Raw genomic sequence first — 27,119 nt, 5'->3', positions numbered from 1 at the left:
AGGTGTTCCACATATCTGGAACAATCTAACTGTGGCACACAGCTCAGCTGGTGTCTTAGGATGTTGTGCTTTACTGCTTTTCATTCAAATGAACTCATTAAAAATTAGGTTAGGTGTTTCTGTGCTCTGCTGTGTTGTGAAGTGTATGCTGACCTATGGACAGTGACCCACTCAGAGTGCCTGCCATAATATTCTGGTGTGGTTGTAGTCTCTGAAACATGTCAGGATTGAAACTATTTTGGGTGTTCAGAAAATAATCAGCGACACATACCTGCAGAGAAGATGGAGCCCTCTGAGAACTAGTCACAGGGTTTGGAGTAGGATGGACTGTTATATTTGGACTGCTTTATGATCTAGGTATTGGATGAAGGATTTGGGTCCTTTTTTCTTGCTGTGAGAAGCATAATAACCCACCTTTCCCTCTGGCGATCCTCCTCTCTTCATCTTCACATGCAGGTAGAAAGGAAGAAGGAAACACACACCAGGTGTTTGTGGTGCTGTAAGCGGTGCTGCTGTGCCATGATCCAAATGTGGGAGTGATGATGCAGGAGAAGCTCTGCAGGACAAAATCTCACTTGTAATAATGTGCTGGGACAACATAACCTTTTTAAGATTCTCTCCTGCCTGGCAGGAAACCCTCCCCTCGTTTTTTTTTCTGATCTCCTTGTCCTGTGAGGCTACAGTCATTGCTGTTTTCAGACTCCACGTTGGGACCAACATGCTTTTTGTCATTCAGCAATATCGTGTTACCTCCAGGCATGGCCACATCAGACTGCTCAGCCAACTCTGCTTTGCTCTTTCTTCCCTTGGTGCTCGTGTTTGCTCAGAGATGACTCATACTTCTGACACTGGCCCATCGTAGTTGCAAGAAGTTCTGGAAAGGTACAAATTAGATGTGCAGCAAGAATCTTGACTAGGAAGAAGGCAATATATGTTAGTCCTGAAGCTACCCTTCATGGATCTCTGCCTCATGCTTAACGTGTCCTCTGCAAGCACCTTATTGACGGCCTCTGGGATGATACCATGGTTTAGTGGTCATAGTGGTGATTGACTGACAGCTGAACTAGATGATCTTAATGGTCTTTCCAGCCTTTGTGATTATATAGAAGATGGTGAAAGGATGGAGAGCCTCCTTCCTTCAGTGAGATTTGGAGTGTATGAATCACTCCACTACTTTTCAACAGTCAGCAGTGTACGTAACTAATTTAGTCTTGCTCACTTTTAATTACCAGAGGTCTCACTCTAATCACCTAGTGGATCTGATAGCAGCAAAAGAATTTAATTGATAAGGATCACGGTCATCAGAGCAGTATACTTGGCTTTTGAAATAGAAAACCTTGATGACAGTAAGTGGGAGGAGTTTGCTTTTGGGGCTAAGTCTGAAGACCCGTAAGGCTGGTAACTCAAAGTGGTTTATTTTGGTGGGTGGGCTGCATGTAATTTTTAATAGGGACCATTTGGGGCCTGATGGTAGGAGTAGAATTTGTGTTCCCACTGATGCTATGCTGCTTTGTCACAGTCGTGCTTTTCTACCAGCCTGACCGTTTGCTGCATGTTTTACACTCAGATTAAATGTCTGAACTCAGACCCTTCCTTTCCTACTTGTCTCCTTCCCTTCCTTTCTTTGTCTCCCTTCACTCCAGTATGACCCAAATACCTGGCTCAGATAGAGCCCTTACTGTGTACTGATGATTCACTCTTCAGAGCTGTTTTCATCAGGGCTTACAGGGTTCACATTTTGACAGCAATTTCTTTTGAATATTAACCTTCTAACTGCACATAATGATGAAGTTTTTATTTATTTATTTCCAGCCTAAACAAAAATAAGTTGTACCTCATCTCCTAAATACCTGTTAATTTTAGTAGTGCTTTGTGAATAATAATGAAACCGTACTGAAAATAATAAATAGAACAATTTCGAAAGGAGTTGAATTTGCTATGTTCAGTGGATAAAAGGGTTGCTCAGGTCACTGTCAGAGTCAGCATCCAAATGTCATATACAATTACAATGCTTTCATAGGACAAGAGGCACAGAATTATTGATAATATGAAAGAAGTCAGTCATAAACAATGCCATGCTGTTATTAAGGTTTCTGCTTAGAAAATTCTACTTTTACTTGGTATTATTGAGGCAGAAGAAACTTTTTCGAAATCAGAAGTGTGCTTGCATTTTAAGGCAAGGTGTGTGAGCATGCAGTAAATGATAACCGTGGGGAAAGCTCCATTGACTTTGGAAAACACAGTATCCTTAATTACAATGGACTTTTGCTTAAGAGCAGATTTTGACCTGATTTATTGCTACTGAGCTGTGTTTGTTGAGTTTATTCAAACTTGTCTAATTTGCTCCTAGGAGACCACAGGAGGAGATATGGATCTTTCTGCTAATTACAGTGTACTTTAAACACAACTAGGGAAAGTGACCTTTTAAGACTTTCAAATTTTATAATACTTTAAGGAACCTGTGATCTGTAGGAGTTTTGATTTTACCATTAAATGGAAGGAAGCTTAATAGAAACATTTAAAATTTGATATCCTCTCCATCTTTGGTAAGATTGGGTACAGTGGGCAAGTAAGGAGTGGGCATCTGTGAATTTTGTAATGTAAGTTCATAAGTTCATAAGTTCATAAGTTCATAAGGTTGGAAAGGACCTATAAGATCATCTAGTCCAACCATCCTCCTATCACTCTCTCTACCCAACTACTAAATTAAGTTCTATAGCACCTCATCTAAACGCTTCTTGAACAGTGCTAGGGATGGTGCCTCAACCACCTCCCTAGGCAGGCCATTCCAGTGCCTGACCACTCTTTCAGAAAAGAAATGCTTCCTCAGGTCTAATCTAAATCTGTGTATAATCTGTCAATGTACAGTGTATGGACATACACATCTGTGTGGTTGGATAATATAAGCTGAATGTTGTACATCTGGCAATACCAGAGTGCTTGTGTTACAGCCTTTTGACATAAAATGTTGGTTTATATCTGTTCATTGTCAACTGGTGCCTGTATTCAAGCAAATTCTACGTACTCTTCATGGTATATAACTTGTACTTCCAGGCTTTTACCTAGAATTTTGAAATTTGACTGATGAAGCCTTGAAAATAGCAACAAGAAATTTTAGTAGTTTCGCTAATGTTTACATTTTTGCTTATGTAGATCATAGAATAATGGAATGGTTTGTGTTGGAGAGGACCTTAAAGATCATCTGCTTCCACTTCTCTGCCATGAGCAAGGACAAATCCGATCACATTAAGTGTCCGAGGGCTCCATCAAGCCTGGCCTTGAACACCTCCAGGAATGGGGCATCCATAGCTTCTCTGGGCATAAGTGCCAGTGCCTCGCCACATATAGATGTGAATGTATATACACACTCATGTGAATGCTGATATTTATTAATGGCACGTATTTATGTTATGTCAAAATCGTTTATTATGGAATCAAAACATTAATCACCACAGAGTTTTTGTCTTAATATATGTATATAATGTCTACTTTAAGGAAGTCCAGAATTATGACCTCTTGAAGCAAGCATGTAAATCTTAAAAATAATCAGAGAGGTTATTTGCGTATTTGATATTAATTGAGGATTACTTTCTGGTCTCATTAGAGGTATATGAAATGACTGGGATATCTTTTTTTTCTACTGTGAAGAGCAAATACAGTGACGTCAACATAGTTCTGAGGACTGGGCATGTATCTATTTCATTTTTTCTCATGGCTTCAAAGCATTAGATCCTGCCTTCATCAGCCTTGATGTACTAGCCTTTTTTTCATTTTTTATGTCATTCAGATATTGCTGCTTTTGGTATTCACCTTGGAAGAAGTAATGAGGACAAGCTATTAATGGCTGCTGGTGTTTAACCATGTCGTTTAGATCTGACATATGCACTTAGATACTTATATGTGATGACAGATGTTGGGTATCCTCAGCTGTAGGAAAGTGCTACTTTGAGGCAACATTTAAGAGAAGTATTCAGAAATTCTTTCATTCCTCCATCTTTGAGATCATTTATTCTATCAACTTCTCTCAGCTGAATAGCTCTCATGAAGCTGCTTATCAACATACAAGAGTGTATCCTTGCATATGGAATGTTGCTCTCTCAAACCTGAAAGCCAAAAATATGGATTATTTGAGGGCATAATTATTGAGGGAATTGGGATATTTTTCAGTATGCTGTAGATTTGGCCCTTTGCCTGTTATTTTCTACCTAGCAGTTAAAGATGTGTGAGAGAGAAAAACAGCATGTGATTCTGGCTGTACAGCCAACTCTGGTATGAACAGCAAGGAATGAATGCAAGGATGCCATGAAGTGAAGATGTTGAGTTGGCAGTGGTGCACATGGCAGAGCTGCTACTTAAAGACTGTGATTTAGCAAGGCCCTCCAACAGATGTGTATTTTCATTTCTTTTCAAGCATCACTATTAATGAACTAATTTCCTCTGTGGATGAGCAATACAGTGTCTTTGGGGAAGAAGTCACGTTGTTGGCTTTTTGAAGATCTTTTTAGGTAAATGTTTAAAAAGTCTGAAGAGTTTGCACTGAACCCACAGAGTTTAATTCCCATGGAGGAGTTACTGAGGGCTGTGTGTTGTGTGTGTATTGAGGCTTTCAAGACAAAGATTTGTCTTAGAGTCTTCTGATGATTTTGTTGCTCTATTTTTGTACACAACACAGTTAAATAAGTTTAACACATAATCTTCTGAATCTGATTTCTATTTTAACTGGAAAGAAGCTAGCAAGACCTTGTGATTTGCTATGATTGAGGGATGAGAGGCATCAGAATGCATGTGTGAGGAATAGACTGATTACACCAAAAATTTTGACACATCAGATGAAGAGGATGGAGGTACCTGGGTGTAGACATTTTCATGTGAGTCAATACTTGAGGCCAAATTATAATCCAGTCCCTGGATACCTCAGTCTCAGTACAGTCACTCAAGTACAGCTGTTCAGGGTCTGTTGAGATTTCTTAGTGTTTCCTATTCAGTCTCCAGTTGCTACTCCAGAAGGATATAAATTTCCTGTTGTACTTGGGTCATGTTTGCTAGTCCATTGCAGAAGACATCTCAGATGTCATTAGAAGTCAACTGCTCTGGTTGATGAGCAACTGAAACTGGTCTAGTGTTATCAGTCAATAGGGAATGGAGAGTTTCTCACCTCTTGGTATGTTTCCTCCTGTGTTCCCTGACTTCTCTAGTGCTGAGCCATTAAGGTAGCTGTTGAAACAGCAACTCTGTTTGCTAACTTATTGGGCATGACTGTGTTCCTTCTTTCTACATTCCACTTCCTTCACGAATTTTCTGAATATTCCAGTTCCAAAACCCCAGCTTTCAGTACCCACACAATGAAATAAAAGTGATAATAAACTCTCCCATATGCCAAGCCAGCTGGGGAAAATGGTACTGTTCTTGTCAATGAGATAAACTGGAGAGAACATTGTGTCATTTTGTTGGATAAAATGAGAAAAAATATTTACTCCTAAGAAAAGGAAGTGTCCCTTCCACAGAAGTTACTCTTTTCCAGGTTACCACCACTTTCAGTGTGATCACATTTCAAGCCCGAGGAAGGCTTGACAGACTAGTTTTTCCTTAAATTAAGATTCAGTCTGGTTCCTGATAACACATTGAGATACACTGACTGAAGAAAACCAGCATCAATTATTCATGGTCTATTGGAGAAGCCTCATATAAATAATTCACGGAAGACATTCTGAAGCTGGCTGAGATTATAGGAAACGTTAATAATATAGCTATGAGTAATAATAATAATAATATGAAGAATAATATTGCTATGAGTTCCTTTCTTCCTTTGTTTTTTTTTTTCTACTCATCCTGTACTGTGGTTGGGTGTTGATTCCATGTTGTGTGACTCCATTGTCACTGAACAGATGGCTCAATTTGCTTTTCCTTGGTGACATCTTCCCTCCTAGGTTTGTGGTGTGTATCTGTTGAACCCAGCAGCTGTTCGGAGGGACAACTGCTGCCAACCTTATATTGTTTTTCTCAGCTACAGTTTTTTCCTATGCCTATGGGAGGCTAAGACAACTGAGCTCAGTCTTCCTGCAGGAAGTGACAGTGCTGCACTTCAAGCCCAGGGGTTAGGGCTCTGAATGAAGAACAAACAAATGAAGAGAGCTGGAAAGACATAGTTCGAGTTTATCTTTGTGTGTACTTTCACTGATTTAGGTAGTTAAATCCAATGTTACCAATGTTACCCCTGTTAATGTTATAATTAGGCAAAATCTACTCCTGTGTTGTTTTTTAATGAAATGTGTTGTGAACCAGGGGAAGAAAAGCATGCAAACACACCTGCATCACAGCTAAGAAATGTATGAAGGATAATGTCTGCTGAGAAGGCCAATGGAGAGGGAATTACTGGGCCCAAGTGTTGTGGGATGACAAACTTGTTGATGGGAAAGTGTGACACAGGGTTGTGTAACAAAGAAAAGCAGTAGAGTATGTTGTGGATTTGGGGTTTGAGGATATTGTCCATTGAAACAGTTTTCATTTATCTTCTGGTAAAATCCCAAATATTTCCTCTCACAGGATAGCAATATCTAAGAGATACTTAATGTGAGAAGACACTTCAGAGGCAGGCTTCAGACCTAAGAAGAAGAAAAGTAGCAGAATATATGTGAGCATCTACTCCTGTTAGTACAGCTCTGTTCAGTGATTAACTTCTCCTGACTAACATCAGAACACTAAGCAATGTGAAATTGTTAGGATCACTCACTAGAACAGAAATATGCCGAGCAAATTTGATGTAGTCCATTGAAATCACTGGGAGGGCCACAGTTTTACTAAAATGCAGAACACGACCCTGGAGCCTTGCAGTCAAAGAGCAAGTGAGGCAAGCCTACTTATGGCTTGTTTTGCCCTCTGGGGAACCATTTCCACATCTGCAAAATGTTTCTAATGTTCTATCAGATCTGAAAAAATAATGTGTTGCATGCACTCCTTGAAGCAGTTACATAGGGGCAGGGCTCTCAATTCAGCATGCCCCATGTTCATGTTGTGTCCCAGGAGGGAGTAAGATGTCATCACTCTTGACTCACAGAGCTTAGGAGGAGAGAGATTAATTAGTTTCACTAGTTTGACCTCGCAGGTCATAAAAATGCATCCAGTTATGCCAACAATGAGGCTGATTATTCAATGTGAGTTTTTGTTTCATATGATGTCCAGTTATGGTATAAAGTGAGAGACAGAGGGTCTATCACATGGACAGATTGCTACAGGGGTCAGTCATTCTTGCTGTTAAAAATGTGCATGCTATTTCCAATTTGAATTTGTTTGGCTTTAACTTCTAGAAGGCAGCTCTTCGTATGCAGTCCTCTGATTGATTAAGGAGTCTGGTGGGGTCCTATGCCTTCTCCCTCTAGAGTTATTTATATACTTAACAAACTGACTCTTGATCTTCTTTTGATAAATTGATTTCAGATCTCTCACTGCAAGACATTATCTGTAATTTTGAAAGCATTCAAAGTTTTGTTTCCTTCCCCACCCCCTCCTCCTTCCTTTCCCTTTCCCCTTTCCCCTTTCCCCTTTCCCCTTTCCCCTTTCCCCTTTCCCCTTTCCCCTTTCCCCTTTCCCCTTTCCCCTTTCCCCTTTCCCCTTTCCCCTTTCCCCTTTCCCCTTTCCCCTTTCCCCTTTCCCCTTTCCCCTTTCCCCTTTCCCCTTTCCCCTTTCCCTTTCCCTTTCCCCTTTCCCCTTTCCCCTTTTTCCCCTTTCCCCTTTTTCCCCTTTCCCCTTTCCACTTTTTCCCCTTTCTCCTTTCCCCTTTCCCCTTTCCCCTTTCCCCTTTCCCCTTTCCCCTTTCCCCTTCCCTTTTGCAAGTAGTGCTGGAGCTCCTTGACTTGGAGATGGCTTAGGATTGCCAACAAACCCATTGGTGCTGCTTCCAGGCTAACCACTCAGTCTCTCATAGACCGATTATAATACTGTGACTTTTCTGCAGAACGTTGATAGAAATGTGACTTAGTGCTGTGGCAGGCAGAACTGCTTCCATTCTCCCTGCTTGGCAGTGATCTCCCACTGACAGCTCTGTTTGAGATCAGTTTTTCATGCATTTCTTAATCCATTTAAGCTGTGCTTTACTGGTATTGTGTTGTGCTACCTTTTTTTTTTTTGTTAGAATGACTTAGTTAATTGTCTTGGAAAGCTGAAGTCTATTATATCCACAGTCTCCTTTATCAGGTGACTTGTAATCCTTTTAAAGAATGAAATGAGGTCTGTTTGCCAAGACTTAACAATGGTTTTGGTGAACATTAACACTGTAGCTCTCTTTTATTTTTCATGAAGCGAATCTGTGTCAGCTTTATTGCATGCATGTATAAATGTGTGTGGCTGCATGTGCCTACCTAGCAGTATGTTACAGCACCCCTTGTGACTGGGACTGGTTCCCTGTACAACCCACAACAAAACCTTTTAAAGAGTTTCCCTTTTTACTTTTTTCTTTCACAGAGAGATGAGATCAAACATGATCTTCCCAGTGTGCATTGCTTCATCAGTCTGTGTATTGCACCCAAGCTGATATTTGAAAGGGTTAAGACAGCTTGCAGTTGGAAAGGGAGAGCAAGGATGTGCTTTACAGCAGTGATGTCTGAAGCTGATCAATAGCATTGATTGAAAATTGCCTACACGATTCAACAGCCACAGTTTTCTTTTCCAAAACAGTATATACATCTAAGGAACTATTCAGTAGACATATTTTCTCCAAAAAGGAAGTAATCAAGTGATTAAACCGAGGTTCTTTGGTGTCAGGGGCAGGTGGTGTTCACCAAGGGTACATCTAAGCAGGAAGATTAATTTTCTCTTGGGAGCCTGAAGCAAGAGAGGATTACAAGTGGGAGAATACACCTAAAATAGTTAGGTTACTCTGAAAGTAACGCCTTCAATTTATTTCCTTGGAAACAGGTAGAAAGAGTGCAACAACACTATTTGATAGAGCAAATTCTCAGCTATAAAACATTGTTTTTCAACCTAGTCACCACTGTTATCTATTTGTTTTCATCACCAATGAACAACAGCCTGCATGTCATGCTCGTAATAATCTGCAGCAGTGGAAGTGACCCACTGTTTCACAGCTGCTATGACTGCATCACTGCTAGGAAAATGTTGCCCATGAAGTCCATATTTCATCGGCTTGAATAGATGGAAGTGAGAAGGCACCAAATCCAGACTATGTGGTGGATGTAGTTGGGCAGTCCAGACAAGAGTGGCAATGTGCTCTACAGTCTTCAAAATACAATGAGGCCTGGAGTTATTGTACTGCAAGAGAAGGATTGTCTTCTTCTCTGATATGATTCTGGAAATTCGAGCCTCCAGGAAATGCAGCAGGATTACCCCTTTCCTATGTCAAAAGACAATGCACATCACTTTACCTGCTGAGGTCTGCATCTTGAGCTTTTTATCTCGTGAGGAATTCACGTCACCCCTCCATGGATGGCCATTTGAACTGTGACTTATAGGGGTGACACCACAACTGGTCACCATTAATGATGCCATCAGGGAAATGATCACCTTCAGCCTCATGTTTGTTCAGTAAGTCCTGACAAAGTTGTGTACAGCATTCTTTCTGTTTCTTTGTGGGCATTCATGGGACCCACCTGGCACAAACTGTGATACTTCAGTGTTCCCACCATCATTTCCAATTCACTGAAGCCATTGTGAGTGACATCTATTCTGTGGGATTCCTTTGGGCGTAGGCACAGTGTGCCTGCCTCAAACTGGGATAGTCTCCTGAACTGACTTTGCAGAGACTAGTTTTTGGTCTCTCTCTGCTTGTTGGAAGAGCAAGCTGTAGAAGAGGAGAACATCTCAGTGCTTGGCACATGTCATTTTTCCTCCCCATCCCCCTGCTACTGACCACCTGGAACAAGACCAAATGGTGCATCTGTTCCAGTGTTGAAAGTGGTTTGTGTTGCTATTAGCCATGTTCAGCCCCAAATTGAACCTGGCAAGCAGCTGGCATGCTCAGAGCTAGTCTGCTTGCAGATGTATGTGTTTTGACAGGAAGTACTGCTGCCTTTGTAATGTGATGCTTAGAGAAGAGAATGAAGGTGATTTCCCACCTAGAAAGGTTTATCTCTCACATGGGAGGTGAACAGTGAATAACAGTGTAGTCTGCAGCAGCTATATTGATCTCTTGAACACTTTTTTTCTCTCTCTAAAATGCTCAGGATGCAAGGAGTTAAAAGATCTTCATTCAGTTAAAGCAATAATCTCTGCTTGACCTCGCTTCACTTGAGGAGGCTCTGCTGCCTGCTGCACGTTCTTCATGGTATCAAGATTCCTTTGATTACTGATTTCTTATTCAAAATTCACAAATCTGGATGTGTGGTTAAGCAGCACTCTCAGTTTCTAGCAATTGAACTTTCTTAAAAATTCTGGAGCTGTTAAACTATCTGAATGTCATAAAGGAGCTTGCTTTTTTATTTCTCCTCGTAATGGTTTCTTTTGGCAAACTTCAAGAGAAAAATAAGGCAGGAGATTCATCAACAATGCTAAAGCAATGAGCAGGGACACCTTTGCAAAGGTGAAAAGCCATGCAGTTGGTGGTCTCACTTCAGGCAGGCGCATGGGAAAGTGCTTGCTGCTTTTCTCCGGGTGTTTGAAGAATGCATCCATCCCAGCACCCAGCCCTCCTGGCTCTGCCCGCTTTCCTTCTTGGTGAGTCACTCATGAGTGATGGGTTAGAAAAACGGGTTTGTTGACTTGACTTTCCCTAGTTAAGATTGAGAGCATGTCAATAGGACCAAGAAGAGATAATGACCCTTTGGCAGAGCTTTCAATCAAAATGGACCTTTTATCTGCATTCCAGTGTTGCCTGTCAAGGGCAATTACACAAAGAAATGCATTGAGAACCAGCACAGAAATGGAAGCCTGAGCTGCAGGTTGAATTTGAGTGGAAAATGCTGTTATTCAGCCACATCTTCATGAAAGTACTCAACAGTCAAACAAGTTTTTTTTTGTAGTTATATAAACGTCAGCACATCTATAAAATCACATATGCTGCAGCTTCAGCTGGCATCAGTCGTTTTGGGCCAGTTTCATCCTTTCGGCTAGCAGTCCTACAGCTTCTCAGACTGTGAGTTTATGTCTCTCAAAGTGAGTTTATGGAGTGTCTGTTACTGCACAATGTAGCACAAATGAAACATTCAGTGAGAGTTCCCAGCATTTCTTGGGCTGAGTTGTGTGATTTGCTCTGAGTCCTACTTTGGCTAGACTGGCAGAGTTGAGTTTATAAACCCTCCAGCAACAAAAGATATAAATGCTGCAGAAAGTACTCATTTGGTTTCCATCCAGGGCATTCAGTCTCAGAGAGGATGTGGTGCAATGCAGGGCTGGAAGAAAGTGAGATTATCACTTTGTGAACATGTCTTCTAAATTATGCTTCCTCTAGATACATATGTTTAACTACTCTCTTTGCTATACTGATAGTCAGTATGTATTTTCTCAGCATCCTAATAGTACCACAGTCAACATCATTTCTTGGCCAATAGAATTGGAGGTAATGGCTTTAAGTTGCACCAGGGGTGATTCAGGTTGGATGTCTTCTTGGAAAGGGTGGTGAGGAGTTGGAACAGGCTGCCCAAAGAGGTGGTAGAGTCCTGTCCATGGAGGTTTTCAAGAAAAGGGTAGATGTTGCATTGAGTGACATGGTTTAGTGACTGTGGTTGATGGTAATGGGTTGATGATCAGACTAGGTGATCCTTCTGCTCTTTTCCAGCCTTAATGAATCTATGATCAGGCAAGATGTGAAAGGGTTTGTAGGCAGTTCATGAGAAGTGTAGACAGTTGTGGATGAGCTGTGCAGCTCTCAGCCTAGATTTTTTATTTTATTTGTTATGTTACACTCAGTGTGACGCCGTGTTTCTTAGCTACCATAAAGGTGGGTGATATGAGTCTGCTCTGTCTCTCAGGTGCCAGTAATTTTAATTGAGTTAAAGGTGTAGCAAGTAAGTGAGTGAGATTGAGAAAAACTCTATTACAAGCCTTCACTTTCACAAATTGCTTTCAGAACAGTTTGTGGCAAGAGATTTCATTCCTAAATCTTGTTTTGCCAATGGAAACGAGTTGTGAATCAGGAGCTGTCACCTGAGATTTGGTTCCAGTGCCAATGTACTGGTGAAAAAGTGGACACGGGAGGATGTCTAAATTTTGCAGCCTATGTTGAAGGTTCACCTGTTGTGTTCCTGAGATCTGGACATTCCCATTTGGTTCCCATCAGTTCACTCTTAATTAATTAAGTGCCAAAGAATTGATGGAAATTAATTGGGATTAATTTTTCCATTAATATGTGGGAAATGATTGTCTCCCTAGCTTTCTCCTGTGCCTCTGGCGAGTACTTGGAGATGAAGAATCAGGTGTGCAGCAAATGTGCTGAGGGAACCTACTCCCTGGGCAGTGGGATCAAGTTTGATGAGTGGGACGAGATGCCAGCAGGATTCTCCAATGTGGCGACGTTCATGGACACAGCAGTGGGCTCAGTTGAGAATAAAGCTGACAGTTGCAACAAGTAAGAAGTTCCATGTGCATCTGGGTTATGTTGTAATGATGAGCCTGTGCTTAAAATAAGCTCCTGGCCCACGTGTTGCATGTCTTTTCTCAGTACTTAGTGTTCATTTGGAAGTGGGATCCTACCTTGGGTGCAGATATGGTGTAGACACAGCTGGTGTAGCCAAGCCAGAGAGAGGATCTTGTCTTGCATGAGTTTCAGGAGTGCTTTAAATGACATTTGTGGTGTAGAAAATGGTTGATCTACCAGCACAGTGGTGTGGCCTTTCCAAGGTGTTCTCTTGGAAACAGTGTTCAGAGTCCTTAAAATTTGGGGTTTGGCAAAAGCAATGCCATTAGGGAAAGCTCCACTCCATTAACATACAGAGAAATTATTTGCCTATCTGAAGCAAAAATCTGTGTAAAACCACAAAATGCAGTGGGAGGGAGAGGTACAAGGGAATACTGCAGATGCTGCAAAGCCCTGATGTGGTTACCTTGTCCCTCTCAGCTGCATAAAGCCAGCTTAATGATTTACCTGAACTCTCCAAGAGGGCAAACAGCCCCAGTAACGTCAAGCAAGAGTGACTGGGAAGGAAAATTTTTAGCCATTTCTTTGCTATGATTATGGTCTCCTTGGACTCATCAGCAGCTAGTGAGCCTAAGACCAGCCTGGAGCTGTGCTTATTTGTAGCTGGAAAGGTTATGGTGTAGTAAATGTGGCTAAAAGGTACTTGCAGACCTTATTTAGAGACCCCTGATAGCTGCAGAGGTCTGTTTCTGATTATAACTAAAAGTGTGTTGGACCCGTTGATAACAAACCTTTCCTGTGTAGATGGGGTCCTAAGTTTCTACTACCGTATCTGTCCCCATACACAGTTTTAATGACAAATGTTATTTTTAAGTGAAAAATAAAAGGCTGCCCAGTAATAAAGTTATAAATCTACTGCATTTAGCTACTGTGGGATTTGGAGTTCTTTATTGTGTTAATACATTTTTGTACTGTATTGTAAGAAAAGTCTTCTCATGCCTATGATCTGAGCTGAGGCTTGTTTTGTTTATACTTATCAGCTCTTCGTGGACACCACGAGGGAATTACATCGAGTCAAACAGGGATGATTGTACCGTTTCTCTCATCTACGCCGTGCACCTGAAGAAATCCGGTTCTGTCTTCTTTGAATACCAATATATTGACAACAACATCTTCTTTGAATTTTTTGTAAGGCCTTTTTTATGATGAATGCAGCTTTTCACTGTAAGATTTCAATCTGGAAAAGAGCAGCAAAACCAGCTTTTGCACAGGTCTGAAAAAGGAGCAGTCTGGCTGGGCTTCCACCACACTAGTTCCAAATTACTGAAGGGACCTGATGGGACCTGCATGGGAAAGACATCCTGCTCTTCCCTTCTGGATGGACTGGTTGGGGTCCAGAAAGCTGGAAAGTTCACAGCACTGTGCTTTGCAGTGCAGTGTACTTGCCCCAGTCTGCCCTTCTTCATGGGGAGGAAGTGGCAAATATGCTTTCTGTTATCAGATGAATATAACAAGATCATGAATCATAGATCCAGTTGCTTTAATGGCTGACTGATCTGCTCCCACAGAGGAACAAATGTATTGTTTCTCTGAGTGCTAGATTTGAAAATGGCTTTTTTTGTTACCATTAGCCATGTCCCACTGAATCATATCCTTACATTTGTCATTTCCTTCTCAGTGAATCTGCAGATTTTTGCAGAAATGCTCAAGTGAATAACTTCTGGTGGTCCCAGTGTTTCAGGGAAACCATATTTGAATTCCTCTAAAATATCTTTTTTTTTTTTTCTCTCCATAAGTTTTGGGTTTTTTTTTTTTATTTGGAAATATATTTAAGGATGATTTTCATCATCTTTAAGGGATGGGATGGATTTTAGGGAAGGAACGCTCTCTAGAGTGACTTTGGCTGGCTTGAGATGTGGGTCTGGCAAACCTAAAGGCCAAATACAAGGTCCTGCAGCTGGGTCAGGGCAATCCCAGGCACAAATACAAACTGGGTGATGAGTAGATCAGGAGTAGCCAGGTGCCTGCACTGCTATTCTGAGGAGATGTCCTTCAACATGGGGTGCAAGTGTGGATACTTCTTGTTAAATACTCAAAGCTTCTACAGCCTTCCCTTTCCAGGCCCTTTTACATAATGAAGCTCTGATTCTTGTGAGAAGATATTGTATCATCTCCATTTTCCATATAGGATGTCAGACACAAAGGTGCTGAGGCTGAGATTGTGTAAGATAATTGAATCTCCACCTTCTATTTAGGTGCTTCTCCACATTTTGCTTCAGTGCTGTGGTTCTAGATGTGAATTAAGTGTGAAGATGTGGAGTTACATGGCATCCTTCAGGCAAGATGTGGAGCAACTTTGAGTAGGAGTCTTGACCTCAGATCACTGAAGTTCAGCTGAAAACATTGAAATAACCTTTCTCCCTGCTGGAAGAAAGGCTGAGTATTTGAACTCATGCTGACAAGGGACTTAGTACATTTTCTTCAGAGAAGATAGCTGTCAGAGGAAAAGAGTGGAAAGCTGAGGCCACCTGCCAATCCCTGCTGTAATCCTGCCTGGATTTGGGGGCCCACAGCCACAGTATTTGAGAGAACTAGCTCTTTTAGGGCTTGGAAGAAGGAAGAAGCAGTCAAAAGAGGATGGTCAGCATCCAAATCTGACCAATCAGTGAGAGGATGTGGCTCCTCCTGCCTTTTTTTTTTTTAATCTGCGTCAAAAGAGTGCTATCAGTGGAGGCTGATAGCAAGTTTTGAGGTTTTTTTTTTCCCTGTAAATAAGGCAGCAGCTGTCCTAAATATGTAGGCAATAGGAAAAAAACTGAATCTTATCATTCTCAGCCAGCAGTCATTGTTCTGTCAGAGAGACATATCTGTGATCACTGATCTCATGTTTTCAATTAACAGATACAGAATGACCAGTGCAAAGAGATGGAGTCCACAGCAGAGAAATGGGTGAAGCTGACAGACAATGGGGAATGGGGCTCTCATTCTGTAAGTAAAAATCCCTTCATAAAATTTTGTTTTTTCACGTATAAATACTGTAATTTTCTCTGAACAAGCAAGGTTCAGATCCTGTGAATAATATGAAGTAGTACAACGTGCCTGCTACTGTGGGCAAAGCCATTGAGATATCTTAAGGGGCTGATCTCAAAGCAAATGACAGAAATACAAGAATTTTTATTGATTTCCCTTATAATGTGCTGTACTTAGGAGGCTAAACAGATTTACACAAATCCACATGCTGTGATCACTTGATGTGATGGTAATTGAAATCTTCTACAACATTTATTTGCTTGTGAGCCCCTGCCATGCAACTGTGGGTATGGTGTGTGATGTTCAGGCAGGCAGGGCTGGCATTTTGTTCCCAAGTGCATGCAGCCAGCTTGTGCTTTCTAACTTACCCTGCTAAAATGCAAGCTGGAAGCACTGAAGTGGCAAATATGAGTGCCCATGTTGGGAGCAGCAGCCTTTTCCTTGGCCTATGGCCCATCCAGCTGAGCTTGCTTGGTGCACAGACCATATGCAGACTCATTAGCTCATGCCGATGCCTGATTTTCACTAGACCTTCATACCCCATTTCCCAGAGCAATGACAGCAAAAGCTTAGTGTAGATGACGGTGATGCCAGAACAGGAAGCCTTTTTATTGGCATGGAGAACATCCCACTCGGTTTTCTGTTGTCTGCTTATCTTCTTGGAAGATGAACTCTGTTCCCGAGCCAGCTCTAGTTGGCAACACCTGGTACCTCAGGTGCAAACCTCCCAGGGGTCAAGTTTGGAGGTGAGTGAGCTGGGTCAGAAGGGCACAGACTGGGGAGTGGATCTAGGGCCAAGCCATTGGTTTGGGTGAACCAGAAGATGTAGACTGCATCTGAATGGGAGATGGTGCCGTTTTAGCTTGTTGTCTGGAATGTGCAAGTGCCTCCACTGATTATGAGGGTGGCTTGAATGCCTGGCTGAAATGTAGACATGAGCCAGGTAAGATGACTGTTCTGGCTCCTCTCAGGGCTTTTGTGCAGCAAATCATGCCAGCTTTTCTGGTCCCAGTATTCCATTCACTGCAGCCTCTGCTTTCAGCACACTAGGTCTGTTTCATCTCAACATCTCTACACCACACAACGTGATGTTTCGTTCACATGATCCAACTTCTGCTGCTACCTGCAATAACCCAGCTCTCCCCTGGATAGTGGTTGCCTGGGGAGCAGGGGATACAGAGTGCTGTGTCTCCCTTTGCTGAGATTTTGGACTCTAAATCCTGAGTGAACAAAAACTGTGGTCCTGCCAGGACTGCACTGCACTACTGTAAATCTCAATATCCTGGACCCTTATGCTGGCAGAGTTTATCCCTCTACTTGGGTAAGGATAGTCACACAAAGATAAAGCACCTTCAGGCCAACGTTGTTGTGTTAGTAGAAAGCATCTTGTAGTGTAATGTTAGGTATGGAACTTTTCTCAGTTCTCTTTACAACACGGTCAGAAGCAGCTCTTGGTGTTTTTCCATAAAACTGCAGTGTTGAGTAGCTTTTTTATTACACCCACTTTAGCACTTTTCAGAGACGTTTCCACAGTATCTGCCTATTTGTTTCTCCATTACTTCTTGTCTCACTAAGCAGCTTAGGAAAAGCTTGAGTTGTTGCTTGGATGCACAGAAACTGAGCAGCAGAAGAGAGAAATAAGATGTTTCTTAGTGAGGGGATGCAAACTAAAACTGTTGTGCATATTGTTGCAGGTAACCTTGAAATCAGGTAGTAATATACTGTACTGGAGAACAACAGGGATTCTCATGGGGTCCAAAGTGGTAAAACCGGTTCTGGTGAAAAACATCACAATTGAAGGTAAGAGAGCCTTTTAGGTATTATCTCACTCTATTGTCATGGTGGTTAACCAGTGCTATTTGTACTGGTGTGGCTTCAACCCTGAAGTGGCTTTTTTATTCCCCTGGACCCCTTATTTTAAAGTGCAGAAACAGAGCGTGAGAACTTCACTGTCAGGGTACGGGCTGAACAATGAATTTAGCTGGTAAATGAGGCCATCTACTGGAGAAGACTAGGTTAGCACGCAAAAAGAGGAAAGAAGCAAGGTGGGCCTCTCAACAGTGAAAAATAGGCTGACATTTTTATAATAACAATGGTAGTTAAATTGCCGCTTAAATAATTCATTTAATCTGGAATTGCTCTTTGGTCTATTTTTTTTTTCTAAGGGTAATCAACCTTGGAGTACTTTGTAAGATTCTTACATGGGTCAGACTTGCATTGAGCAAAGATTGATTGAGATTCAGCACAACCAAAGTTTTTAGGGTGCTTAAAGCCTGTGATTTTTTAACTGTGTTATGAGACTGGCTTGGTTTCACAGCTACACAAGTTTGTTTTAATTGGTAGAGCACACCTCTGTTTTTTATTGTTTTTCCTGCAAATTACCTTATAGGAGTTGCGTATACATCTGAGTGCTTCCCATGCAAGCCTGGTACCTACAGCGACAAACCAGGTTCATCTGGCTGCCAAGAGTGTCCAAGAAATACTTATTCTGAGAAAGGAGCTAAAGAGTGCACCAAGTGTAAGGAAGAAATCTATTATTCAGGTACATAAATCAAATGGGATTAACAAACATAGGGGAGTCTGAATATGTAAAGTCTGCTTCTGTATACAGATGTGAGAGTTATTTAACCAACAACAAAATTGAGTCTCCAGTTGATGTGCAGATTGGAAAGGAAGATGGAGCTTCTCAAAATCTTCAGAGGACACTTGTGTACGTAACAGCCCACACTCGATCTCGGCCAAAGCAACAAGTGCTCATGTGAAAGGACAGATCATTTTTGATCTCTAAGGGAACCCACTTTCTGAAGGTGTGCTGTGCCCTCTCGTGGTAACTTGTGTTACTGATCGGTGGTTTCTGAATTGGCTTCATCACTGCCTTCAGACTAGTGTTTTTAGAAACCTAATTCACAAATTTTCTCCTCTCCCATTCCTACCTCTCTTATGGTTGGTCAGTGTGATGCATCTCAAGTCCCAAAAGTTTTCTGCATTCCTGGCTGTGGTTAGCTGCTGATTATGAAACAATATGAGCAAAATCCATTTTTCATAGTCAAAACGTCTTCAGTTTTCTTTCTTGGAATTATCTTGTCAGAATGTTGTTGAAGAATCAGTTGCCAATTACAGCACTTGCTATAAGATTATTTTTCTTTTTAGAGGAAGGATCCAGTGCATGTATAGAGCGTCCTCCATGCACAAACAAAGACTTTTTCCAGATCCACACCCCGTGTGATAAGGAAGGAAAAGTAAGTAAAAAGTGTGATATTATTTATAATCTCATCAAACTTTCTGTGATGTCTTGGTTTGAAAACAAGGTTTTCTGGGAATCTCCCAATTGCTATCCTAATTTTGCTTCCAGAACTTAATCTGTCTGAGGCTGCTGGCATGTCGTTTACATACTTTCTCCATCTGTATCCATTTCTATTTTATCCTTCTGTAAGAATTTTCTTGTCTTGTGTCTGCTTAAAAGATCTGTTGTGATGACATGCTCAGTTCATTGCATTTGTGGTAAGTCTGACTGGGTCCCTGGTGCTGCCTATGTCTTCATAAATCATAAGTTTGGAGCACAGATTGAAGTGCTGTCCCAGAATAGGTCTTAATGTTCTGTTTCCTGGCTAAATTTTGGCTTGCATTAATATGCTCCATCCCAGCAATGCTGATGCATAATTCAGGTTCCAACATGACACAGGGGCAGTGAACTTGGCTGCACCAGTTTTGAGTGGAAGAGTGTTTAATATGTGACATGTCCCTTGGTTTTAGTGTCAGTGAAGAGTCCACAATCTGTTTAAATAACAGTATAGACATAACCTGGTTATAGTGCTCACGTACTGCAACACAGCCTAACTGTGGATAATGTACTTGCCTTGTGGGATGCCTCGAAAAGCCTGAACTCTCAGTAGGTTGTTTCCCTCAGAGTCTAGTGAGTCACTCTTAGGAAGCCCAGCTGGTGGGGCAGCCTGGCTTTGGAGCTCTCCTGCCCATTGTTCCAGCAGTTGCATAGGGATTTTGATGGAATTTGGAAAAGAAACTCCCACTTACTGGAATGTGCCTACATGGTGGTCAAGACTTTTGCATCTTTGTGTTCTCATATCTCCCAGATCTGCATGGGACAGAAAGTACAGAAAACCCATAGCACGCATGGGTTACTGGCATGGTTGCTGGTAGTGTGGACTACTTTCAGGTTTCCTGGTTGGCCAGTTCCAAAATATAGCTGACAGGTAATGTGCTTTAATAAAGAAAGCACCCATGAATTTAGTCTCAGAGCTGGCATAGTCTCCAACCTGTTCTTGTCTCACTGATTCTTGCCCTTTTAACTTCTTGCAAAAAAAACAAAACCACAAACAAACAAACAAAAAAAACCACAACAAACTCCCCCCCTTCATCTTCAGGTTGGAATAAGAACATTCCATTAATGCACTGGCATACTGGTCTGCTTTGACCACCACCACTCAGTTTATGACATCTCTGGAAATCAGTTAAGGTTTGCTTTACTCTGCAACTTTTTCTCTTTGTGATGCAGTCCCATGAGGGCTTGACTCTGCAGCCCATCTGGTCAACAGTGGCTGTAAAGCACCAGCCTAAAGGCATATCAATCCATGGCTTACCAAAACCATCCAGGTTTTTCAATGAATATCTGATCATTGTCTCCATGTGTAGAAATGGCCTTGGGAGATCCATGTACTTGACTCCTATTGATTTCCACTCATCTTCTGCTTTGAAAATCTGTCATGGTTTTATGATTTTTGTTATTGGTATTCCAAATCATAACATCATGTAGTGCATTGGGAGTTAAAGAGTTAATCCTCCAGCTCTGTGGATCATCGACAGTTATGGGTATACCTGTCCCAGAAGAGAAGAACTATGTACCCCAGAGGACTTTGCATTGCTTTGCATTTTTCTGTTTTCCACTTAGAGGGAAAGATAAAAACTATTTACATGTCATGAGACACAGGCTCTTCCCTTTTTGGATCAACCCAGCAACAGGTGCTCCCTAGCCATCTCTCCTTCAGTGTTTAGCTGTCATGCTCATTTTATTTGATTTATTAGCTTCAATTCCAATTATGTTGTGTTATTTTGCATTCTGATATTTAATAAATTAGCTGTCCTCCTCAGATCGTTGCCACTGTTTTGTTTTTTTGCCCATTTCCCTTTTCCTTTTTTCCCTTTCCCCCTTACCTTTCCCCAGGGTGTGGGTCCATGGGTCTCCAGCCCCAGACTTCATGGAACCAGGCTGAACCAGCCCGTAAACTGTTGCCATGGTGGTTGCTTCAGTCTCAGTCTTAGAAACCCTCACCACTGTGACTATGGCCACTGTCTGGCCCTTTTCTCTCTGCTCAGTTGTGATAGCTTTATTTTGTGTTTGATGTGTCTCGGTTCTGGACAACCACACAGGTACTTTGCTAGCTTCTAATCCTTTTTTATTTTAAATGCGAGCACTCTTGATACTGCTGAAGTAGACAGCAATACTCCAGAAAGTGCTTTAAGTGTTTGGGAGCAGCAAGGGAAGTCTGATCAACAAGGAATGAGGAGACAGGAGCCAAGGAAGACATCAAGGCAAGAAGAAAGGCATGTCTCTCTGACACTGGGAGCAGTCCCACAGTACCATGTATTCATGTTTCTGGCCTCAAGGATCCTTGGTTGTGCTGCTGGGAACAAAGGGTGGAAGAACTCAGACTGGCAAACTCTGGACAGGTCAAAATGTTACCAGATGGATTTCCCTGGAACTCAGCTTATTTTCATCTTGAGATATTAGACCCTTTCAAGCATAGACCTAAAGTCAGTTGAAAATTTGAAACCCAACTCTGTGGGTGACCTATCTCACCTGTGTTGCCAACAAGAGAAGGTGGTGAGGCAATACCATTATGTAGGTAATGGTACAGACTTACTTATATTAGTGTTCAAAAACTATTCCTTAAGTAAAGCAGAAGGACTGGAGAGGAGTCGGGGAAGATCCTGTGTGTTTTTGACATTAGCTAATTAGATGAAGATGACCAGTGAGAGCTTGGGTTCTTTGCAAAGAGTAGGCCACTATGCAGAAAAGGCAAAACTTAAAATTCTCTGCTAAAAATTCCTTACAAATAAAGGGATTTTACAGTAGAAAAGTTATGTGTAAGATTGATGGCCAAAATGCAGAGATTCTTTATGAATCATGAATCTTTATGAATTCTTTATGTTAGAATTATTTACCCATCATTCCCCAGAAACACTGATATGGGAAAAATTCACTAGATAAATAGTAATGTTCTGTAGTAATTGTTTTAAGCTTCACATTTTTGCTTTGTTCTTTGAGACCTGAAATCTTGAAGTTGTTTGTGAATCCAATAATTTCTGTTTCCCTGCTTTGCCCTTATTTGTCCTGGTTGTGCAAGGTCTGTATTTGGCATAGAACACAGGGAATACCCTAATTAAATATACAAGAGGGGTCTTGTCTGGTGCATCCAGTCCTAAAGCTTTCTACCACACCATGTGAGCTCAGTTTCTTCTCATTCCAGACTCAGATCATGTACAAATGGATTGAACCCAAGATCTGCAGAGAGGATCTCCCTGATGCATTGACTCTACCTCCTTCTGGAGAGAGGAAGGAATGTCCACCCTGCAATCCTGGCTTTTACAGCAATGCCTCGTCCTCCTGTACTCCTTGCCCACAGGGCACGTTTTCTGATGGGACACAGGGTAGGAGTCCTGAAAAAGTTGCTTGTGTCTCCAGAAATAGTTGTCTGTTTGTGTATGACTGAGTTTAATGACACATCGACATAGATCAGTGTTTATTTTGCATAAAGTTCTTAGTATTTGCCATTGGTGAGAGGATACTATCTATTTTTTCTCTGAAATCTTTTCTTATTGGAGATTGCTACTCTAAGCTGACCTTCTGCATTCTGGATACATTACCCTAGGGATAAATTCAGTGGTTTCTAAGGAGGGAATCAGAACTTTTGCAGTCAGTAATTCTTCATCTACACTTCTCTCCATGCCATGTTCTTCCCTGTGCAAATCTTATTTCAAGCACTGTCAAATGAATATTCTGCCAACATTTTCTAGAGCCTAAATTGTGGCTTATTGGTTCTGAGATGTATTGACTCAGTGGTCACCTGCAGAATTTTGTGGGGGCTTGTGTTCACCAGCATGAAAGACCACCATTGGTCTTTCAACTGAAGGCACTGGAAAGGAGGTGTGGCATGGGAGGACCAGTTGCAGCTCACTTTCTATGAGGTTATAATCCATAATTTATAAAATGCTGGTCTCATTTCTACTCTTCTAATTCCTATGGTGAAGCTCTGGAACAGATTGGCCAGAGATGTGGTGGATGTCCCATCCCTGGTCACAGTCAAGGTCAAACTGGACTGTGCTCAAGGCAACCTGATCTAGCTGTAGGTGTCCCTGTTCTTTGCAGAGGAATTGGACTAGATGACATTTAAAGGTCCCTTCTAACTGAAATGATTCTATGATACATCTTTTGCTATTTAGGTATTAGGAGACAAATTATATTATTTGCTCATTATATGCTCATTTTATTTGCTATACACTTTCACTGTGTGATTTCCTTTTCCTACCCTCTCTCCCTTTAGAGTGCAAAGCCTGCCCTGCTGGGACTGAACCTGCTCTTGGCTTCGAGTATAAGTGGTGGAACATCCTACCGAGCAATATGAAGACTTCTTGCTTTAATGTTGGCAACTCAAAATGCGATGGGATGAATGGTGAGTCAAATTCCCTGTACTGTTATGTGCCTTTCTTCTGTGCTGATTGCTGTTTTAATGGAGCAGCCATCAGAATGGATATACTCTTTGCTATGAATCAAACAACAGAGTTTCTGTTCTTTAATTTCACCAGGCTGGATAATTCCTGCAGGAAGCAATCACTAAATATCCCTCTTATGTCAGAAAGGGGCAGAATATTCAGTTTGTATTAGGTCTCCTCAGCTGAAGACTTATCCCGCCACATACACATAATAGCAGACTTTCAGTTTCTAAAGGAGGGCTGTAAGAAAAAAAGAGGACAGGCTTTTTAGCAGGGTTTGTTGTGATAGGACAAGGAGAAATTATTTCAAACTATAACAGGGGAAGTTTAGATTGGATATTAGAAAAAAACTTTTTACAGTAAGGGTGGTGAGGCACTGGGACAGGTTGTCCAGAGAAGTGGTGGGTGTGCCATCCCTGAATACAGTCAAGGTCAGGCTGGTTGGGGCTCTGAGCAATCTGTAGGTGTTCCTGTTCATTGCAGGGGAATTAAACTAGATAAACCTTAAGGCTGCCTTCCAACCTAAATGATTCTATGATTCTATGATACTTTGAAGCGTCTGACTACCCCCACTGGTAAAAACACTGTTTGACTTGTCTCTATCTCCTTTGATGTTTTCTGATAACGATGTCTTTAAAAGACACAGATAATTCTTATGGAAAACTTAATTAAAATGAATTGCCTTTGTTCATTTAGTTCTCAGAGCTTTCTCTCTGCACATGTGCTAAAATAACAGCAGAGTGCAGTCACAGCTCACTTGTGAAAATGGTTCTGTTCAGGGCTTCTCTCACCTATAGCCTTCACTGAGAAATTGCACTCAGTTTGATCTGTCTTGTCAGTCTGATGCACCTCAAGCTTTGAATTGTATGTGTTAGGCAGAGATGTACTGAAATATATGCTTTATGTTTAATGCATAGATTTATTCATCAATTTTAAGTCTGGAAGAGGTCAGATGGATCATCCTAACTGATGGGATGATCAGCACAGGTCAAGGAATTTCAATTACTTTGCTGATTCCAAATTGACATTTGCCTATGAAGTCAGCAGCTAATATAATTACTAAATTTTTTCCTTCAAATGCATTATTGTACTGTTCTACAGTTTACACCAGATGTCTGGTATGAAAGCACTGAACTGATTAAAAACATGGTAATGCAGATTTTTTTTTTTCTGTGTGACCTGTTTCTTAAAAGCCTGTTTTTTTTTTTTTGTCCTGTGAAGGTTGGGAGGTGGCTGGTGATCACATTCAGAGTGGAGCTGGAGGCTCTGACAATGACTATCTTATCTTGAACTTGCACATCCCAGGATTTAAGTAAGAAACAGGATTTTTTCCATTCATTTTTCATTTATCTCTGCATCTTTCACCTGTATCACATTAACCTAGGAATGAACAAAGTTTTCAGTTTTCTGTTCTGAATTAACAAGCTAAACATGCCATAGAGTGGATACTGGTCCCATATGACTTTGCTATTCCAGCTAGCCTACAATATCTGTGCTACTCCTAGAGTCAGTGGAGAGATGGAGGAACCACAGGAGGACGGGACATCCCACCTCTCTTGAACTGTCCTAGATAGGATGAATTAAGTGCTAGATATACTCATATCTTTTCTTTTTCAAAAAAGAATCTTAGGCTCCTAGCTCAGACCAGGTGCCTATTGTTATTGTTATCTTAAATGATCATTATCATTATTTATTTATTATTATTATTATTGTATTATTATAACATTATATATTGCACCTTGAGTATTCTGTTCTACTTTGGGCTCCTCACTACAAGAATTGTGTTGAGTTGCTGAAACATGTTCAGAGAAGATCAATAAAGCTGATGAAGAGACAGTAAAACAAGAATTATGAGGAACAGGTGGACTTGAGAGAAGTGGAACTGGGATTGTTTAGTGTGGAAAAGAGGAAGATGAGAGGAGACCCCATCACTCTCTGCAACTACCTGTAAGGAGGTTGCAGCGAGGAGGTTGTTGATCTCTTTTCTCAGATGGCAAGTGATAGGATGCAAGGAAATGGTCTCAAACTGCATCAGGGGATTTAGATGTATGGATTAGACATTATATCATACTTGATGATCACCCTGGATGATTCTATGATTCTCTGATTAAAAGAGGCAAGGTATGATGTAACTCAGCTGAAGGAAACTGCTACTTTTTATACCAGATGAGCAAACCCTAATTTTTATTTTACAGTATGTCCATACAATAAAAAAGATAAAAGAGAAGCAGGAAACATACTCATGGAAAAGCTCAGTGTATCCCAGAGTTGCTTCACTCAAGTAATTTCTGAGCTGCAGTCATTTCCATTGCAGGTGTTTCTGAGTATTACTCCAGTGTAATCATGTGTAATTCTCCAAAGTGGTCCCTGCTGCTGAGTGCTAGGAGTGTCAAGGGTATTTTTAAGTGTTTAATAGATAGCATGGGAGTGCCCTGGTTCTTTAATGAAACTCTTGATTGCGTCTTCCACCAGTTGAAGGTAGATACAAGTGAATCAGTGCAGATCACATAAAGCTACTCCTGCATAACTTGTTTAAATGACAACATTCTCTATCAATACATTCAAATTTGGGCATTGATGATAGCAAGGGCACTGTACCATAAAGAAATCACACCCTTAAAAGTAATCCTGCTGTGCTCAATATTCGGTGCAGAGCTGCAGTGCAGGCCTATCCTCTGTGTTTCCATAAAGGCAGGTTTTATGTGTTAGCATTTTGGTGGTTCCCCTGCTGTATAGAAAGCAATTGTAAGGATTGACTGCTGTGTGTCTGGAGAGCACCTTGTAAATGTTTCATTCCTTCTCTCAAATAGACCTCCGACATCAATGACAGGAGCAACTGGGTCAGAACTAGGACGGATTACTTTTGTTTTTGAGACCATCTGTTCAGCAGATTGTGTGCTGTACTTTATGGCAGTAAGTGAGACCCCTCTTTCCACAACTGACAGCTGAGCCTGGTATTCCACATGCCACTTTAATACCTTTGCATAGGTGTGATTAGTTGCACTTGGTGTATTATGACTAAGATTAAGCATGACATTAGTTTTATGCACTGGCAGAAAGGATTTAATTAATGACCCAGCAGAATTCCTCCACTATTAGAACTGTAAGCCATTGTTGGTTATTTGTTTATTTTAAAAGAGATTATTTGTTGCCAAAGGGCCAGGTATCCCTTCTTAAACCAACTGATAAACCTCTCAGTGGCTCTTGGATGGTCACATTTTACTCTCTCAGTTCCAAAGCGTTGCATATGGGAAGGGATGATAGGAAAAGGACATTTAGTCTTAGTGCTGTCAGTGCCCTGGGGAATCTGCAGGGCAGCAGACATTTGTCAGTGGAAACCAAGTGTCGTGGTTTTTTACTTTCCTTATTCATCAGCTGAGGAAGATGTCACCAAATCTGTGACCACTCCCTTGTTCCTTCCATTGCAGTGTGAAGCCGGTGCTTTTTTTAATTTAGTGGTAATTTATAACAATCTGCTCCATCTTGGACTAGAACATATGGATGGAGAATAAGAACTTGCAGAGAATAAGAAATACAAAGATAGGCTGAACAGGTAAATTTTGGTACTGTTTCACTAGAGACACCAACAAGCTGAGTATGCAAAGATGGTAGAAAATACAGTATTTCTTTGAATTTTAATTTTCTTCTCTCTGTGCTCTGGTACCTACATGTTTTATCCATAAACAGAATTTGAAACCACAGCCACTGTGCTGAATCTGTCCTTGTTCGTAATTTGCCATAGGACTTCAAATTTAACTGCTGTAGGAGTATCTTTTAGAATAGATGCCTATTCTCAACTAGAATATTGCCAGTGATGGAAAGCAGGATAAATATGTTT

General features: G+C 41.2%; 1 protein-coding gene across 1 annotated transcript in view; it reads left to right on the top strand.

Moving 5' to 3' along the window:
• ELAPOR2 (endosome-lysosome associated apoptosis and autophagy regulator family member 2) overlaps nucleotides 1–27,119 on the top strand; it is a 90,873-nt gene that overhangs the window by 45,797 nt on the left and 17,957 nt on the right. Inside the window, exons 3-12 of the mRNA XM_065743736.1 lie at nucleotides 12,319–12,514; nucleotides 13,564–13,711; nucleotides 15,425–15,511; nucleotides 17,248–17,353; nucleotides 17,943–18,095; nucleotides 18,704–18,792; nucleotides 22,039–22,219; nucleotides 23,113–23,241; nucleotides 24,503–24,593; nucleotides 26,092–26,194. Coding sequence (XP_065599808.1) covers nucleotides 12,319–12,514; nucleotides 13,564–13,711; nucleotides 15,425–15,511; nucleotides 17,248–17,353; nucleotides 17,943–18,095; nucleotides 18,704–18,792; nucleotides 22,039–22,219; nucleotides 23,113–23,241; nucleotides 24,503–24,593; nucleotides 26,092–26,194 — 1,283 coding nt within the window. The remainder of the gene's footprint in view (nucleotides 1–12,318; nucleotides 12,515–13,563; nucleotides 13,712–15,424; nucleotides 15,512–17,247; nucleotides 17,354–17,942; nucleotides 18,096–18,703; nucleotides 18,793–22,038; nucleotides 22,220–23,112; nucleotides 23,242–24,502; nucleotides 24,594–26,091; nucleotides 26,195–27,119) is intronic.

Source organism: Cyrtonyx montezumae, unplaced genomic scaffold (assembly GCF_038088225.1).
Source record: "Cyrtonyx montezumae isolate F1298 unplaced genomic scaffold, pur_monq_1.0 scaffold_3, whole genome shotgun sequence".
In the NCBI taxonomy this organism is placed as follows: domain Eukaryota; kingdom Metazoa; phylum Chordata; class Aves; order Galliformes; family Odontophoridae; genus Cyrtonyx; species Cyrtonyx montezumae.
The sequence above is the reverse complement of the archived record's forward strand: the minus strand, read 5'-3'. Positions and strand labels throughout refer to the sequence as shown.